General features: G+C 42.0%; 1 protein-coding gene and 1 pseudogene across 6 annotated transcripts in view; one reads left to right on the top strand and one right to left on the bottom strand.

Annotated features, from left to right (window-relative positions):
- Positions 1-612: 612 nt before the first annotated feature.
- Positions 613-15,096, bottom strand: part of Klhl32 (kelch-like family member 32) — a 249,043-nt gene continuing 234,559 nt past the window's right edge. For 3 of the 6 annotated variants that reach the window (NM_001431162.1, NM_001431163.1, NM_001431161.1), the window contains 1 exon segment: positions 613-5,202. In NM_001431162.1, the coding sequence (NP_001418091.1) occupies positions 5,041-5,202 (162 nt within the window). In that variant the 3' untranslated portion in view covers positions 613-5,040. 6 annotated transcript variants of the gene reach the window in all.
- Positions 13,324-14,225, top strand: LOC134487089 (aldo-keto reductase family 1 member B1-like; annotated as a pseudogene).

Consider the following 15,096-nt stretch of genomic DNA (forward strand, 5'->3'; position numbering starts at 1 on the left):
AAGAGGAAAATCAGTGGAGCAAATGCCTCCGTCAGATTGCCTGTAGGTAAGTCCGTAGTGCATTTTCTTGATTACTAATTGATAGAGGAGGGCCCAGTCCTCTGTGAACCATGCCACCTCTTAATAAGTGGTTCAGGGTAGTGTAGAAAAGCAAACTGAGCAAGCCAGGAAGCAGTGTTCCTCCATGGCCTTGGCTTCGGTTCACACTTCCACCACCAGTTTCCTGCCTTGAGTTCTTGCCCGCCCCCTTAGTAATGGACTACAACTATAAGCTGAAATAAACCCTTTCCCTTCCAAGTTGTGTTTGGTTATGGTGTTTACCATGGCAGTAAAATCCAAATTCAGACAGCCAGGAGATGGACAGTTCCTTTCAAGTTTCTTCTCTCTAAACTCCCCTGCTTTCTCTGAACACTGTTCATTCTAATGAACTCAGGTTCATTAAGCTGGCCAGCATGGTATATCATAAAGCTGAAAATTAATAAATTTCATTCCTTTAGAAACATAAAACAGTTAAAAAGGAAGAAAATGTACATATTGGATACGTGATTATTCTAGTCAAGTCCCCATAAAGCACCAGATGGGATGGGTATAAAAGATGATTGAAGGGCAACAGAGTGATGAAAATGTTTTATTAGACATTAAGATTTGGCTGTGATTTAAACTTTAATTTAATTAACTAGATTGTTTCCATGGGTAAGAAAAATTTGGAGGATCATCTGCAAAAATCAGTATTGGTTACATAATTTTAAACATCTGTATCTTTACCTTTCTTTTCTTTTTTTTCTTAAGTAAAACATTATGGTGCATGATGTTTAAGAAACACATACCAAGGTATACCAGGAGATCATAGCAGAGCTATGAAGTTTCTAACACTTAGGTGCACAGCCATTGCAACATCACAGTATAACATATACAGCACATGGACGGATGCTAGCACAGGTAAGCCCACTGCCCTGCTAGACACAGAACTATACATCTATGCACACTGCGTAATACTTCCTGGTTGATATCTTGGTGCTTTGTGTATTTACTTCCCCTCGTTTTAGATTATATTCCTAATGTATAAAAGTACTCAGAAAAAAAACTAACTGTAAAACAGTATGCCTTGTTACACCAGCACCACAAATCTGGATAGCATCCAGAGGCCACAAGTGTGATTGACTACCACCTATTGTGTAAGCACAGTGATTTTGCCTAAGGACGCATTTCTCAGAATACATTCCAGCCATTAAATGAGAGATGACTGCATTTGATTGGTTTTCTATTTAAGCATTTAAGAAAATAGTATTATGTTTTAGATTACTTGATTTTTATTATCCTGTAGCTTCTACCATACCTTTTCACAAGTTTGCTGGAGTTTTGATTAGTGCATTGTTTTCTTGGTGATTTTGTTTTGTTGAGGCAGAGTCTGACTGTATGATTTTCGGCTCACCATAGCTCAGGCCAGACTCAAACTCAAAATCCTCCTAGACACCCCAGTGATAGGATTATAGGTGCATGTCCCATACTGGTTTTATTCTTTTCAATAAAAGATTTCTTTTAAATGTTGTTTGTACATGTATATTGTGTGTGTGTGTGTGTGTGTGTGTGTGTGTGTGTGTGTCCTAAGCATCCTAGGCCATAAAATCACCCTGCCTCAGCTTCCCTCTCACCAAGTGCTGGAATGATGGTGTGTCAGGTGCTCACCATTACAGTAACCACACTCAGTTCTTATAGAATCTTTGACAAGTAAGATTTTCTGTAGAAATTGATATGTCTCTGCATTTTGGGAAACTCTGAAGGAGCTCTTCTCTAAGTCCTACATCTTTTCTGTACTGAGCAAAACTAAATGCCCACCCTTCTTAGAGTTAAATGTATTGCCTAGTCAAGCAGGAGTGTAAAGTGGCAGTCAGAGCAATGTGCTTGATTCGGTTAAAGCAGTCGGTCTAGATTTCTTAAAAGAAAAAAAAAGCATATTCTTTCCTATGTGTGATTAGACACAAGAGTTGTGTTTTTACTGTGCTCATCTGCAATGCTGAGGTTACTCAATTCAATACCACATGCTTATAATTTACCAACTTTATTATTGTATTTGGCTCTGAAAGACAGGGTTGGAATCTCTGTTTGCAGGCTGGCTTCTTCGAACTCTCTTGGTAGCCAGGACTTCCCAAGCCTACCGGGATTACAGACATGAGCCAGCACAGCCAGGTTAGTGCACTAGAGATGGGAAGCCAGGCTTCCTGCCGGCAAGACGAACACTGTTTCAGCTGAACAGCAACCCCAGTCCTCACTTAGAACTCTGTTGTGCTGATAACTACCGTTTATTACATCATAGTATTAGTTTATAGGTGATAAATAGGTTGTTTGCAGATAATGACGGTGAGATAGGTATATAAAATGTGATGCAGTCGTTTAAGTTACATTGTGCCAGGGAATATACACTAATAGTAAAGGCGAGCCATGTCACTTAGTGACACAGTATCTGTCCTCTTCCTACTGCATTTAGACTTCCTGTTCAAAACAACAAAGGGGTTCGACTTTTGCAAGAGCTGAAGGGGATGCTACACATGTACATCAGGTATAAGAAAAATGAGAAGGCACAGGAGTGCCACAACTGTAGCTGAGTGGGCATTTTATTTTAGAGATTAAGGGGTTTGCTGCATCTGGCATTGTAGATGGATGCTGTGTCTTTGCTAGCTTCTCTCACAGCAGAACAATCAGAACTTCTTTTTTTGTCTTATTTTGGTTTGTTTGTTTGTGTTTTAAAGTAAAAACCTTACTTGATGTTTACATGTGTCAAAGTCTTATGGTCTCAAATGGAAAGGAAATCATAGTCTTTAATTTTAAAGACTGAAAATGAAAGATAAGTTACCATAGGATACTACACTTAAATAGTAGACACAGAGCTGGGTAGCATTTGTGTCTATACACCAAATACAATTTCACAGATTTCTTTCTCATTGCAGATGATTTCAAGGAAAGGGATCCAATTATACAATCATTTTTTTCTCCTTAGTAAGGGACTGTGATACTTTTGATGCCGTTCTTTGATTATAGATGTGAGGAATCTATCCAAACTACAGAAAGTGTCCCATGAAGAACATCAAGGAGAAACTGGTAATTAATGCTGACTTTGGTGAATGGTTAGAAATGGATACAGAATAGTCTAGGGTTATGTCCATTATCTGTCAGGCAGGCTATTTTCAAGACATTCCTTACACTCCCTGGGTGTAGGACCCGAGAACATAAATAGAAGTTAATGGTTTTACAACGCAAAACTACCAGAGGAAAAATTCATGTATCAAGGAGAAATCCCGTATTTCTTATGTAGCTCCGTGTTGAAGATCAGAAAGGCAGGAAGGCACTTTCCTCACAGGTCAGTCATGTTTATCTCTGAAGGCTCACAGACAGTTTTTAAAATGTTCTCATCACTTACCCGCATCACTCGTCCAAGTGGTCCTTGGTTCAGTCTGAACTCCTATCTTTTACATTTCTTCCTTACCCTCTCTATCACTGCCTGTCCTTTAACCCAGGTAACCAGAGATCATTTATATTTGCAGAACAGTGCTTTAGGGATCATACAGCAAAGCATAAAACTAGTAAATTAGTTAAGGTGCAAAGATTATTTTATTCATGAGTTGGAGGCCAGCGTAGCTACATAGCCAATGGAAGGCCATCCTGAACAAGAAGAAAAAACATTTTTTTCATTTACTTATGATGCTAAAAAATAAGTGGTTACATGAATAAAACGACAGTTTCTGTGACGTAAGCAAATGACCTAAACGGCTAAGAGGAAGGAGCTTCCCTTTTAATAAAAATGACCTCAAGTCTTGGCAAGATTAGAAAAAAATAAACATGTTGGATGTATATTAAGATGCGATTATTAAGATTATTTCTTTCTAGTTTGATATAGAGCAAACCCAAAACTCTAGACTACCAAAAGAATTATTCATTATTGAAAGGAGTAATAATTTAAAAAAATGTATTGGCAGTGGCGGAGAATCCGCGAAGTATGCAAGACTTCTACCTCTATCAACTTGGAAAATGTCTATGAGAACTTCTGGCTGTCAGTTCAGACTTAGGTCACAGCCTTCTATGGTGCCATGGTTAGTACCGGTAATTAAAAAAAAAAAAAAAAAAAACTTTAGGTGAGACAATTAAAGGGAATTCTTTGAGGCAAGAATCTGTCCAGGTTTTGGGATCTTTGGCGTTCCTGCTCAGGATGGGTGCAGTCCCTTCCCCATGCTCTCAGACTCCTCTATCCCACAGGACCTTCTCAACATTCCATCTCGGAAGTTATAAACTTGGAAATAAAATGGTTCCCTTTCGGGCTCTAGAGGCAGCAGACAAACGCTTTAAAGCTGAAGTAACTTTTTTTTTTTGCCCTTAGGCAAAGTTCTGAGCGTTGGCCTAATCCTCACGGCATTTTTTTTTAGTTAATGCGGGAATGAGAAATTATCGTCTTCCAACGGTGAGAAACCTAGCCCTATAGAGTTCTGATACAATGTCAGAGTAACCAAGGTGGAAAAGCTAACGTTTCCAAGTCCTTTACTCCTGTCACTTTGAAGGAAAAGTGGCACTTAAAGCTGATATGATGTCATTCTGCTGAGACCCTTCTGAGCGGAGCTGCAGAATGTTAAGTAATACCGAGGCGTAAGTACAGAAGACTACGAGAAAACTGATGCCATGGGCGTAAGGTGCCTCACTGACGGTGTCACATGATCCCAGACGGCGCTAAGTAGGACAGGGGTACAAAGAATGTTCTAAAGATCCACAAAACAATAACGTGCCATAGGACGGCACTAAGGTGCACCGCAACAAAAGTCATACATAGTGTATGTTCGCGTACACTGAAAGAAGTGACAAAGTTCTCCATAATAGGGTTTAGAAAATTATTCTTTTTTTTTTTTTTTTTTTTTTTTTTGCTAGTACTTAGCACAATTTTAGACCTGTAAGACAAGACAGGGAAGCATCGAGCACTGAGGATGTTCACGCCCTGCATCCAAATGTCAGGGTCTCACTCGGTCTCCTGGTGACGCGCTCTAACGGAGCGCTGGCTTCTCAGACCGTGCCGATCCTGTGGTGAGGCACTTGCAGGGTCTGAAGGTTAGGGCACGTGAAATACGGAGCGGGAAGGAAACACGCTGCTATTCCGTTCGAGGCAAAGGGAAGTGTAGGTCCGTAGAACACCTCCTCTTTGCCTTCTCTGCTTACATCCAAGACCTACACCAGAAGAGGAGGGAAAGATTACTCAAAAATGCATGTCATAGAAGAGGTCCCTTAGCATTATTATTTTCTTACTGGATGTACTTGTTATTTTTCTGACGCTGTCATAAACTATGACCAAAAGGAGTCGTGACAGTATCCTATCCAGGCTTGCCTGCAGACCAGTCTGAGAGATATTTCTCAATTGTACTTTCCCTTGTACGGTAACTTTAGCTTGTGTCAGTTTACCCAGAAAAAAAGCAAAACAAAAACCCAGTACAGCTGACCTCTTGTCAGCTTGACATAACACACATCAGAAGGGAACTATACTCCCTTTCTTTTTCATCCATAAGACCTCATATTAATACCAATATTTCAATGTAAAATACATTACAATTTTTTAGTTCCTCAGTCTTTATAAATTCAAGCACTTTCAAAGTTCAGTCTCTTTATAAAAAAAAACCCCAAATCTCACAATCGAAAGTCTCTCTAAAATATCCGAAGCCTCTGTGAGTTTCTGTAAAATAAAAACAAGTTAAACACTTTCTTACTCCAAAGGGAAGACCTCAGGCACAGTCACACTCAAATCAGAGCAAAACCGAAGTCCAACAGTGTAAATAGTTTAATGTCTGACATCCGTGACTAAAGATCTTCTAGGTTTCAGAGGGTTCCATGTCTCTAGCTCTGATATCTGTGGCTGCAGGTTCAGACTGGCTTCACCACACAGTTGCTGCATCCTTAGAACTCATCTCCAAAAAGCTAGGGTCTCCACTGCCACTTGGCTATCCCTTTACCAATGGCCTCTTCTGGGCTCTCTTAAGGGACTCGTACTCTACCCTCCCGACATACACACACACACACACACACACACACACACACACACACACACACACCACCCCAGACCACAGCTTGTTTACTGACTCTGAGGAAACACTTCCCAGAAGATTTCTCCTTGATGATGCTAGTGTCTTCTTAACCACCACGAAATGTCTCAGCTAACCAGGGTCCAATGTCCCAGAAAAGCAAAGGTTCATGTCACTGGCTCTGTTCTTTTTTTTTTTAAATCTTCACCCCCCAGCTAACCGGAACCAGGAGTCCTTAGTTGAGACTCGAGGGAGTCTTCAGGAGCCTCTCAAATTCCCAAGCTCCATCATCCATGCTGCACTCAGGCTCATCCCCTTAGCTCCCACAACAGACCTCAAAGTTCTGAACGTTCAAATACCACATTTCACTTGAAAATGGGTGGTTAATTCTGTCACAGCAGTAGCCCCCGCACCCAGTAGCAATCTCTGTCTTAGGGTTTCTATCGCTGTGGTAGAACACCATGACCAAAGCCAATCTGGGGAGTGAAGGGTTTATGTCAGCCTACAACTCTTTGGTCATTCAGTCTCCATCACTGACGGGAAGCCAGGCCAGGAAGCTGCAACCATGAACTATAGCAGAAGTCATGGAGGGGTACAGCTTGCTGGCTTGCTTGCTCCCATGGCTTGCTTGGCCTGCTTCCTCATGCTCCCCAGTTCAGGGGTGGCTCTGCCCAGAGTGGACTGGGCCCTCCCACATCAATCACTAATAAGGCCAATGCCTGACAGGTTTGCCCACAGGTTTCTGGACATAATTTTTCAATGGACGTTTCCCTCTTCTCAGATAACTGTAGCTTGTGTCAAGGTGACAAAACAAAATAATACCACCTTCTCATACCTCTTCGTCTCAACTCCTTGGTCCCCCCTGCCCTGCACAGAACACCAGCTGACTTCAGTGTCATATGAAAGGGTGACCTCTTTCCTGATAACCAAACTATGATTGTTAGCCTTTTCTTTCTTTCTTTCTTTCTTTCTTTCTTTCTTTCTTTCTTTCTTCCTTCCTTCCTTCCTTCCTTTCTTTCTTTCTTTCTTTCTCTCTGTCTGTCTGTCTTTCTTTCTTTCTTTCTTTCTTTCTTTTTTCTTTTTTGCTCTAATGCCTGTGATCATTTCAACTGTTCATCCTCAACCTACTTCCCCTCCCTGAACTTTTGGGTACTTCTTTTGCCATCAATATAGTCATTTCGGCATGCCCTCCTCAGGTCTCTATTCTTAACAGCCTTTAAGGCTTTAGGATACCCAGGTTAATGGTTCTCAACCTGTAAGTTGAGACCCCTGGGGGAAGGGGTCACCTATCAGATAATCTGTATAATCATTCATAACAGTAGAAAACTTACAGTTATGAAGTAGCAACAAAGTAATTTTATGGTTGGAGGTCACCATAAAACGAAGTGTATGAAGGGTCGCAGCATTTAAAAGCTTGAGAACCACTACCCTGGATGAAAATAGCTACCTGTTGTGTTGCGGGTTCCTCTAGGGTTAAAACCTCCGATCTTGTAGGGAAACTTATTCAGGCACAGGCTCTGAAAGGAAGGTGAAACACTAGGAGATTTCAGGAAAGGATGTTTACATGGGGAAAGCAATGGCGTGTTCTAACAAGAGATGAAGCACTCCATCCTGCAGGGCAGCTCCTTAAAACAGGAAGGAAACAACTCTAAGTAGCTTCAGGAAGTCCCTTAGACTGACCCGATACTCGTCCTCTCCTTCCCCCAAATACAGAAACAGGAGAGACTACCGGGAGTCACTCTCTAAGCTAAACTACAAAGACGCTCAGACAAGCCGCCCTGCTTAGAAGCGACTCAGCTCAGCAGCCTGGAAGACAGAGAGACCCTCCAAGTATCCTGAATGGAGCAGAGAGTGGCCAAACTGCCTAAAGAAGGGAAAACCAGACAAGCTTGGAAGAGTCTCATGCTAACTGAGGCACTACGAGGGAACACTGCCCACCATGTTGAGGTGACACGGCTGTTTGAGTCATTTCTGTTCCTCACCCATATTCCTGTAAATAATTCCAATAAAATTCATTAGTCCGCTAAGTTTGACTTTGGTATTAACTATACTTTGGTCTGCCTTTAGTTTCCTATCTAGGATGAGTTGACTTTTGTTCTCATCTCTTCAGGAATGCTCTCCCAAAACAATTACGAGCTTCCTAAATCAAATGGCCTTATTTGCAAGTATCTCTAAAACGGCAGTGTTCTGGGCCTCTTTTTTTTTTTTTTTTTTTTTTTTTTTTTTTTTTTTTGACAAGAAAGGAGGGACCTCTCTTCCTCTAGGAAGAATGCTACTTCTATATAAACCAGTTTGGAGCAGTCAGTTCGAGAGCACAGCCAAAAACCCTGTTGAACCTGAGCATCTGAACTCTATCAACATCCCAAATCTAGGGGGCGGTACCCAGCCTGGGATGCTGGCTGCCAGTTGGCTGACTGTTGTTCGTGGTAGTCTTTGGGCCCTGCCATCTTTAGGATATTTTGTATTCAAGGAACTGAACTCCTTTATCAAGGACACCACCAAAGATGTGTCAACAGCACCATCCAAATTTTCTGATGACCAAAGACCGTTCTGAGAGCCTCTGCTTAGTGAGGCCCTTGTCTAGTAACAAGTTACAAGAGCAACAGCTATGCCTTCATATTTGCCTTCCCAGTGGAACCAAGTCAGAAATGTTAACTAGAACCGCATCATTTTGTAAAGCTGTACCATTTGGATTAAACAATAACTATTCATGCGGTAAAATAAATTGTTTAGATTCCTGCACTTTCTCACCTACGGACCCCTAGAAATAGCTAGATGGACCAGTCACCCAGTTTTTAAGCCACCTCCCCAACAATGGCTGACCACAAGTTGAACATGAAAGGATTTCAGGCCTTTCCCCCACGCCCCTGCAACAAGCCCAACCTTGTAGTAGGACCCTGGCTCTGGTTCTTGCTCTCTAGCCCCCTCTGCAGGCCTTTTATGGAATAACGCCTGTGCTGTTCTTGAATCCCTAGTTCCGTTTATTGCTCCTTCTTGCCAGCATTACAGACCTAAATATTTATCAAAACCATGCAAGGTGAAGAACTGCCTTCAATTTTCACAGAAGAAAACAGAAAATTAGGTGACTTTCCCAAGAAAGCTTGGCTGTAAACGGTAGATCTAGCCAGTATTTTAACCCAAGGATGTAGCCTAGTAGAGCAAGGACTTAGTGCCTTCCACCCAAATGAATACATTTTTAGAAGTCAAAATAACGGTGAGGCAATCATCCCGGGAGCTTTTGTTTGATTCTCTGGCCCAACAGCGACTGCATATGTTAAGCAGATGTAATGTATTTAATCTGGGAGGGAAAAAGAAAGCTTTTGGCAGATTTTCTCCAAAACACTCCCCTGTAAACTGGCAGGAAGGAGACACGTGGGAAACGACAGTGCCAGATTGCCAGCGTATCCTCCAGCCAAAAGGAAGTAAGAGTAAAAGAGGAGAACAGTAGAAAAATCTGGAAACACAGACAAATCACCTGTACACTCGCATAGCTGCCCATATGTACTGGTCACCTCAGGCACGTCAAGCTACATGCCAGACATTAAATTAATCAGCATGCTTTCTTTTTCTTTTGCAGGATCTATATCATGTGAGTGTATTACTTGTGGTTCTAAAACTCATTTAGACAAATGTTAATGAAGAGCTTCCCAGCTTTCCTCAGTCTGGACTGTCTTACAATGCATGGAGTAGCGTATGCTAGCTCTGTAGTAGCTGAAATGGCTTCTTATGTCTGTCATCCCAGGTGACTGACCCCACAAATGACTGTTAAATGAACCTGGATTACAGGCCAGGAGGAGCAGTCTGCTAAGACAAGAGTATTGGCTGATATTTTTAAAGGCAAAAAATAAAATATAAATAAATAAATACAATATAAATAAATAAATAAATAAATAAATAAATAAATAGTTTGGGATACTAAGGAATCTCTGAACTATTTAACTGCACTCTTCACTAATCATCCCTGATATTAGACTGATCAACTATAAATTTATCTCAGACGGTGAATTATGGATATTTAAACTTTGATACCTTAAGTGTGTGTCTGATTCTCGCCACCGCTCTGTTGTACATCTAGGGACTTTTACTGTCTAACATTTTCTCACCCTCACCAATCCTGTCTTTCTGTTGTCTTGCTTCTCTTTTGGTAGGGAAGTTACAAGCTTTTAAATACAGGGCTGGACTCTATCCATTTGTATGTTACTGTTAATCCATGAAAACGAATAGATCTGAAGTCGGCATTGGAGTAGAAACATTTGAGCCTTAGTTAAGACAAAAAGACACTCAGCAGTTAGCTGCCGATAGCTGCAATGCAAGATCAATGATGCTGAGGCTAAAGAGATGGCTGAGAGGTTTAGAGTGCACAACGCTCTTGCAGAAGACCAGAGCCCAGTTCCCAGCATCCTTGTTGGGCAACTCATAGCGACTCATCACTCCAGCTCCAGGTGGATCCGGTGCCTCCTGCTTCTGGGAACTGATGTGTTCAATGGCACACACATACTTGTAGGAGCTTGGTCTGCTGCTGCTTTTATTCAGATGCTAAATTCTGTACCCCAAGATATGGTTGTTCCAAGATGAGCAGATCCTCACCCATGCCAGCTTTTGTTGTGTAAACCTTGCCCGCCCCCAAGTTATCCTTGATTGGTTAATAAAGATGCCTACAGTCTGGGCTGGGCAGAAGAGAGGGGTCAGAGCAAAGGTTCCTAGGGCTTGGGATGGAATGAGAGACCGTGAGGGAGAGGAAAAGGGAAAAAGTTGCCATGGGTTACCATGAGGGCATGGCCATAATGGCTGACCTGATGGAATAGCAGTGGCCCAAGCAAAATATGGCAAGTGATATCTGGGGGTTAATGATAGAGAAATAGGCAAAATAGCATAGAGCATTGATATCTGCCCAGCTCTAGTGCCTTAAGGCTTGTTATAGCTATAAACATTTCATGTCTTTTATTTGGGAACTAAATGATCTAAGGTGGGGTAGAAACACCCAAATGATATTTACCACAACACGCACATTCATGCATATACAAATTTAAAAAGAAATCTTTAAAATGCTATTATCCATGAAGATTTTGCTTATGAATGCCTCTGTAAATGATAAACCATATGCAAGTATGCTCACATCTATTAATCAGGAGAGCTCTTATACATACATGTTTCTTGGGCTACAGATATGGCTCAGGGGAAAAAGGGCTTGCCTTACAAGCATGAAGACCAAAGTTCAGACCCCCAGAATTCATTTAAAATACAGATAGATGTGTGGCCAGTTCCACCTCCAGGGAGACAGTGACAGGATCCATCCACAAGCTGGCTTGCTGGTTAGAGTAGGCATATGTGGCATATTCCAAGTGAGAGATCCTGTCTTGATAAGTAAAGTCAAGTACAATGGAGGAAAAACCTGTAGGCAACTACAGATCTCCACATACTACCTACACACTTGTGCGCCCACACGTGTGCGTACACACACACACACACACACACACACACACACACACACACACACACACACAGGCCTATACACACATTAATATGCATGGGCACACCACACAGACATACACACATGCCTATACACACATTAACATGTGTACTCACACATGGCTACACCACACAGACACATAACAATGTGAACGATGAAAGCATGCCCAGGTTTAGTGGTCCAAGCACTTGCTGCCAGGCCAAGAAGAGTAAGTTTACTCATGGTAGAAAGAGAAAGTGAACTCCGCAGGCAGTCAGTCATCTAACCTCCACGTGTATACTGTAGCTGGCGAGTGGTCGTGCCCCCCAACACTCACACACAGATTGAAGAAAGAGAAAATTCTTTTCTCACGATTTCCTTTGCTTTGTAGAACCGGTGTGCTAGTCACAGGAATAGCTATCCCAGATGCTACTGAAATATGGAATTATCCGCATTTTTAAAATAATGCACTGATATATTTTATGATGGGATCTTAGAGGTAAACTTTACTCCAATAATGCAAGCACTTGTTACAATTTAAAATCTGTTCTTTTAGTGTGACCTTAATCCAGAGGAAATTCTTGAATGTCATGTCCTTGGTGTTTTAAAATGTGCACACATTCACTTCTTGAATAGCCAGACACTATTAACACTGAATCAGTGGGCAAGCAGACTGGAGAGATGACTCAGTGGTTAAGAGCACTTCCTGGTCCTGGAGAAGACTCAGGTTTGAATCCCAGGGGGGTCTGATGCCCTCTTTTGGCCTTTGTGGGCACCGCATGCATGTGGAACCCAGACATACATTCAGGCAAAGAACTTCAAAAATACTGAAAAGATTAGTGTACAAGGTTACTCAGACTTCTATGGAAAAACTGGGGATAAAACAAAATAACATCACCATGAAGTATCTTTTCTTTGTTTTAAAAATGTTCTGTCTTACACACTAAGTTGCCAAAGAGACTTGAAAAAGTTTTGCAGTATGCCATCATTCTGCTCTCTTAAAATTAACACGTTCATTAGAAGAGTTTCCTAAGTTTCTCTTAAAGTTTAATCTCGTATTCACTGATATTCTAATGATAATGTTAGTAGAAATGTATCCATAATCATGCCTTTTACAACTTAATGAAAGGGCAAACTTCATTCCGCTGTATAAGTAATCCCATGAAGTCTCCTAACTTACAACATAGCCTCCCGGCACTGTGGAATACTCTCGCCCAATCCAATGGCTTCTCAATTCAGAAGAGTGGTAAAGAAGACCCTTAGGACTAAAAACTGCCAAAAACATGCATGGATGAAGGAAAGCCACTCCTCAGGGAAAACAGTGTTTGCTGGCCAGCATATCCATGCACTTCTTAGTGCCGTATGATTTTACTCCATTACTGTTTCCTGGTCATCACCTTGCTTTTAATTTATTTTTAAATTCATTTACTGGCTTCTTAAGCTATATCTGCCCCATGTTTTGCTGCATACTGCTTTCACTGTGACAAAGTCCTAAGGTTCTTTGTTTCATTCAACTCTGTTACATGGCAGCATGTTTTACCACATCCAGGTATATTCCTTATGAGATCTGAGTGAAAACTAAAAAGCTAGAATTGCCGGGTGTGGCGGTACACACCTTTCATCCCAACACTCTGGAGGCAGACAGGTAGCTCTCTAGAGGCTGAGGCCACCCTGGTCTACATGAATTCCAGGCAAGCCAGTGCATAGAGAGACATCATCATCATCATCTTCTTCATCATCATCATCACCACCACCACCACCACCATCATCATCATCAGAATGGTGATAGGCATATTTGCAGGTCTGTGTGTGTAATGTGCAGGAATCATGGCTAGCAATCTGGAACTCAACAATGGTGCCAAGACACCTACCCTGGGCCTGGGCACCCGGAAGTCTCCTCCTGGCCAGGTGACCGAGGTGAGCTGTGAAGGTTGCTATTGACATGGGGTATCACCACATTGACTGCGCCCAGGTGGACTAGAATGAGAAGGAGGTGGGGGTGGCCCTGCAGGAGAAGCTCAAGGAGCAGGCGGTGAAGCGCCAGGATCTCTTCCTTGTCGGCATGCTGTGGTGCATGTTCCAGGACAAGAGCATGGTGAAAGGGGCCTGCCAGAAGACGCTGAGTAACCTGCAGCTGGACTACCTGGACCTCTACCTTATTCACTGGGCCTGGGCCTGACTATTTCCCACTGGATACAGCAGGAAATGTGATTCCTACTGACACCACTGTTGTGGACACTTGGACGGCTATGGAACAACTAGTGGATGAAGGTTTGGTAAAAACGATTGGCGTCTCCAACTTCAATCCTTTTCAGATTGAGAGGATCTTGAACAAACCTGGCTTAAAGTATAAGCCTGCCATTAACCAGAGTGAGTGCCACCCATACCTAACTCAGGAGAAGCTGCCATTGCAAAGGCATCGTGGTGACTGCATGCAGTCCCCTTGGTTCTCCTGGCAGGTGTTGGGCCAAGCCTGAAGACCTTTCTCTCCTGAAGATCCCAGGATCAAGGCAATTGCAGCCAAATACAGTAAAACTACAGCCCAGGTGCTGATCCGGTTCCCCATCCAAAGGAACTCGGTAGTGATCCCCGAGTCTGTGACACCGGCACACACTGCTGAGAACTTTAAGGACATGGCCACTCTTCTCAGCTACAACAGGAACTGGAGGGTGCATGCCTTGCAAGTGTCCTGTGGCCCCTGTCCCTCTGCACTGGGTGGCACCTTGTAGACCAGAAGGTAAGAGTTTGTTAGTTTTACATAGAATCTGGAGGGCAGTACCAGTAGCTGAAGTGTTTCTTCAGTCTTTCTTGGTCTTTCTTCTTCCCATCTAGAGGACTTTAAATACAAGTACCCTTTCCAGCCAAAGAGAAGCAAGATAGATTTATAGCCCAAGTCACACCGCTAACACTTAAATTTGAGTGCTTAGAACTCCAGTCCTATGGGGTCAGACTTCCTTGCTTCAAATAAAAACTGCTTTTGTGAAAATAATAATAATAATAATAATAATAATAACAACAACAATGCTAGAATCATTTGCCACATTAAAAACTATTAAAAACAATTTTCAAAAGTTTTCCCACAAATATTAGGTTAAAAAATATGAGTCATTCTAAGGATATATTAGAGAAGGAAGTTGGGGCTAAGACACATCAAGAGTTTACCAGAGAACACAAGGAAAAAAAAACTAGTAAGAATTAGGCAGAGCATTAGGAATAAGACCTCCTAGCAACAAAGCATGCATTTTTACTTTGAGAGACCTGGCTGGCTCCCTGCCAAGGCAAGCTTGTGCTGTTCTCTTGTGAAGTGCTAAGGCTATACTCTGGGGCAGAAGTTATCCTATCAGACCACCCAGAAACCACTATTGCTAGGATCCTCTGCCAGAAAGGAAGCACACCTCTGCAGGCAACAATTATGAAAATGAACAAACTACAATGTACAAAATTCATGAAGATGGGGTATCTTTAAAATTGTGGGAGTACAAAGTGACTATTGCCAAAGTTTCTTTTTTTAAAAAAAAATGTATTAAGAAGGGGTACGCTATCCAAAGTTCTCCATTTTGGGTATATTTTATAGATGTTTTAAAGCTTGCACCCAGCTTA

This window comes from Rattus norvegicus, chromosome 5 (assembly GCF_021556685.1).
Source record: "Rattus norvegicus strain SHRSP/BbbUtx chromosome 5, alternate assembly SHRSP_T2T, whole genome shotgun sequence".
NCBI lineage: Eukaryota > Metazoa > Chordata > Mammalia > Rodentia > Muridae > Rattus > Rattus norvegicus.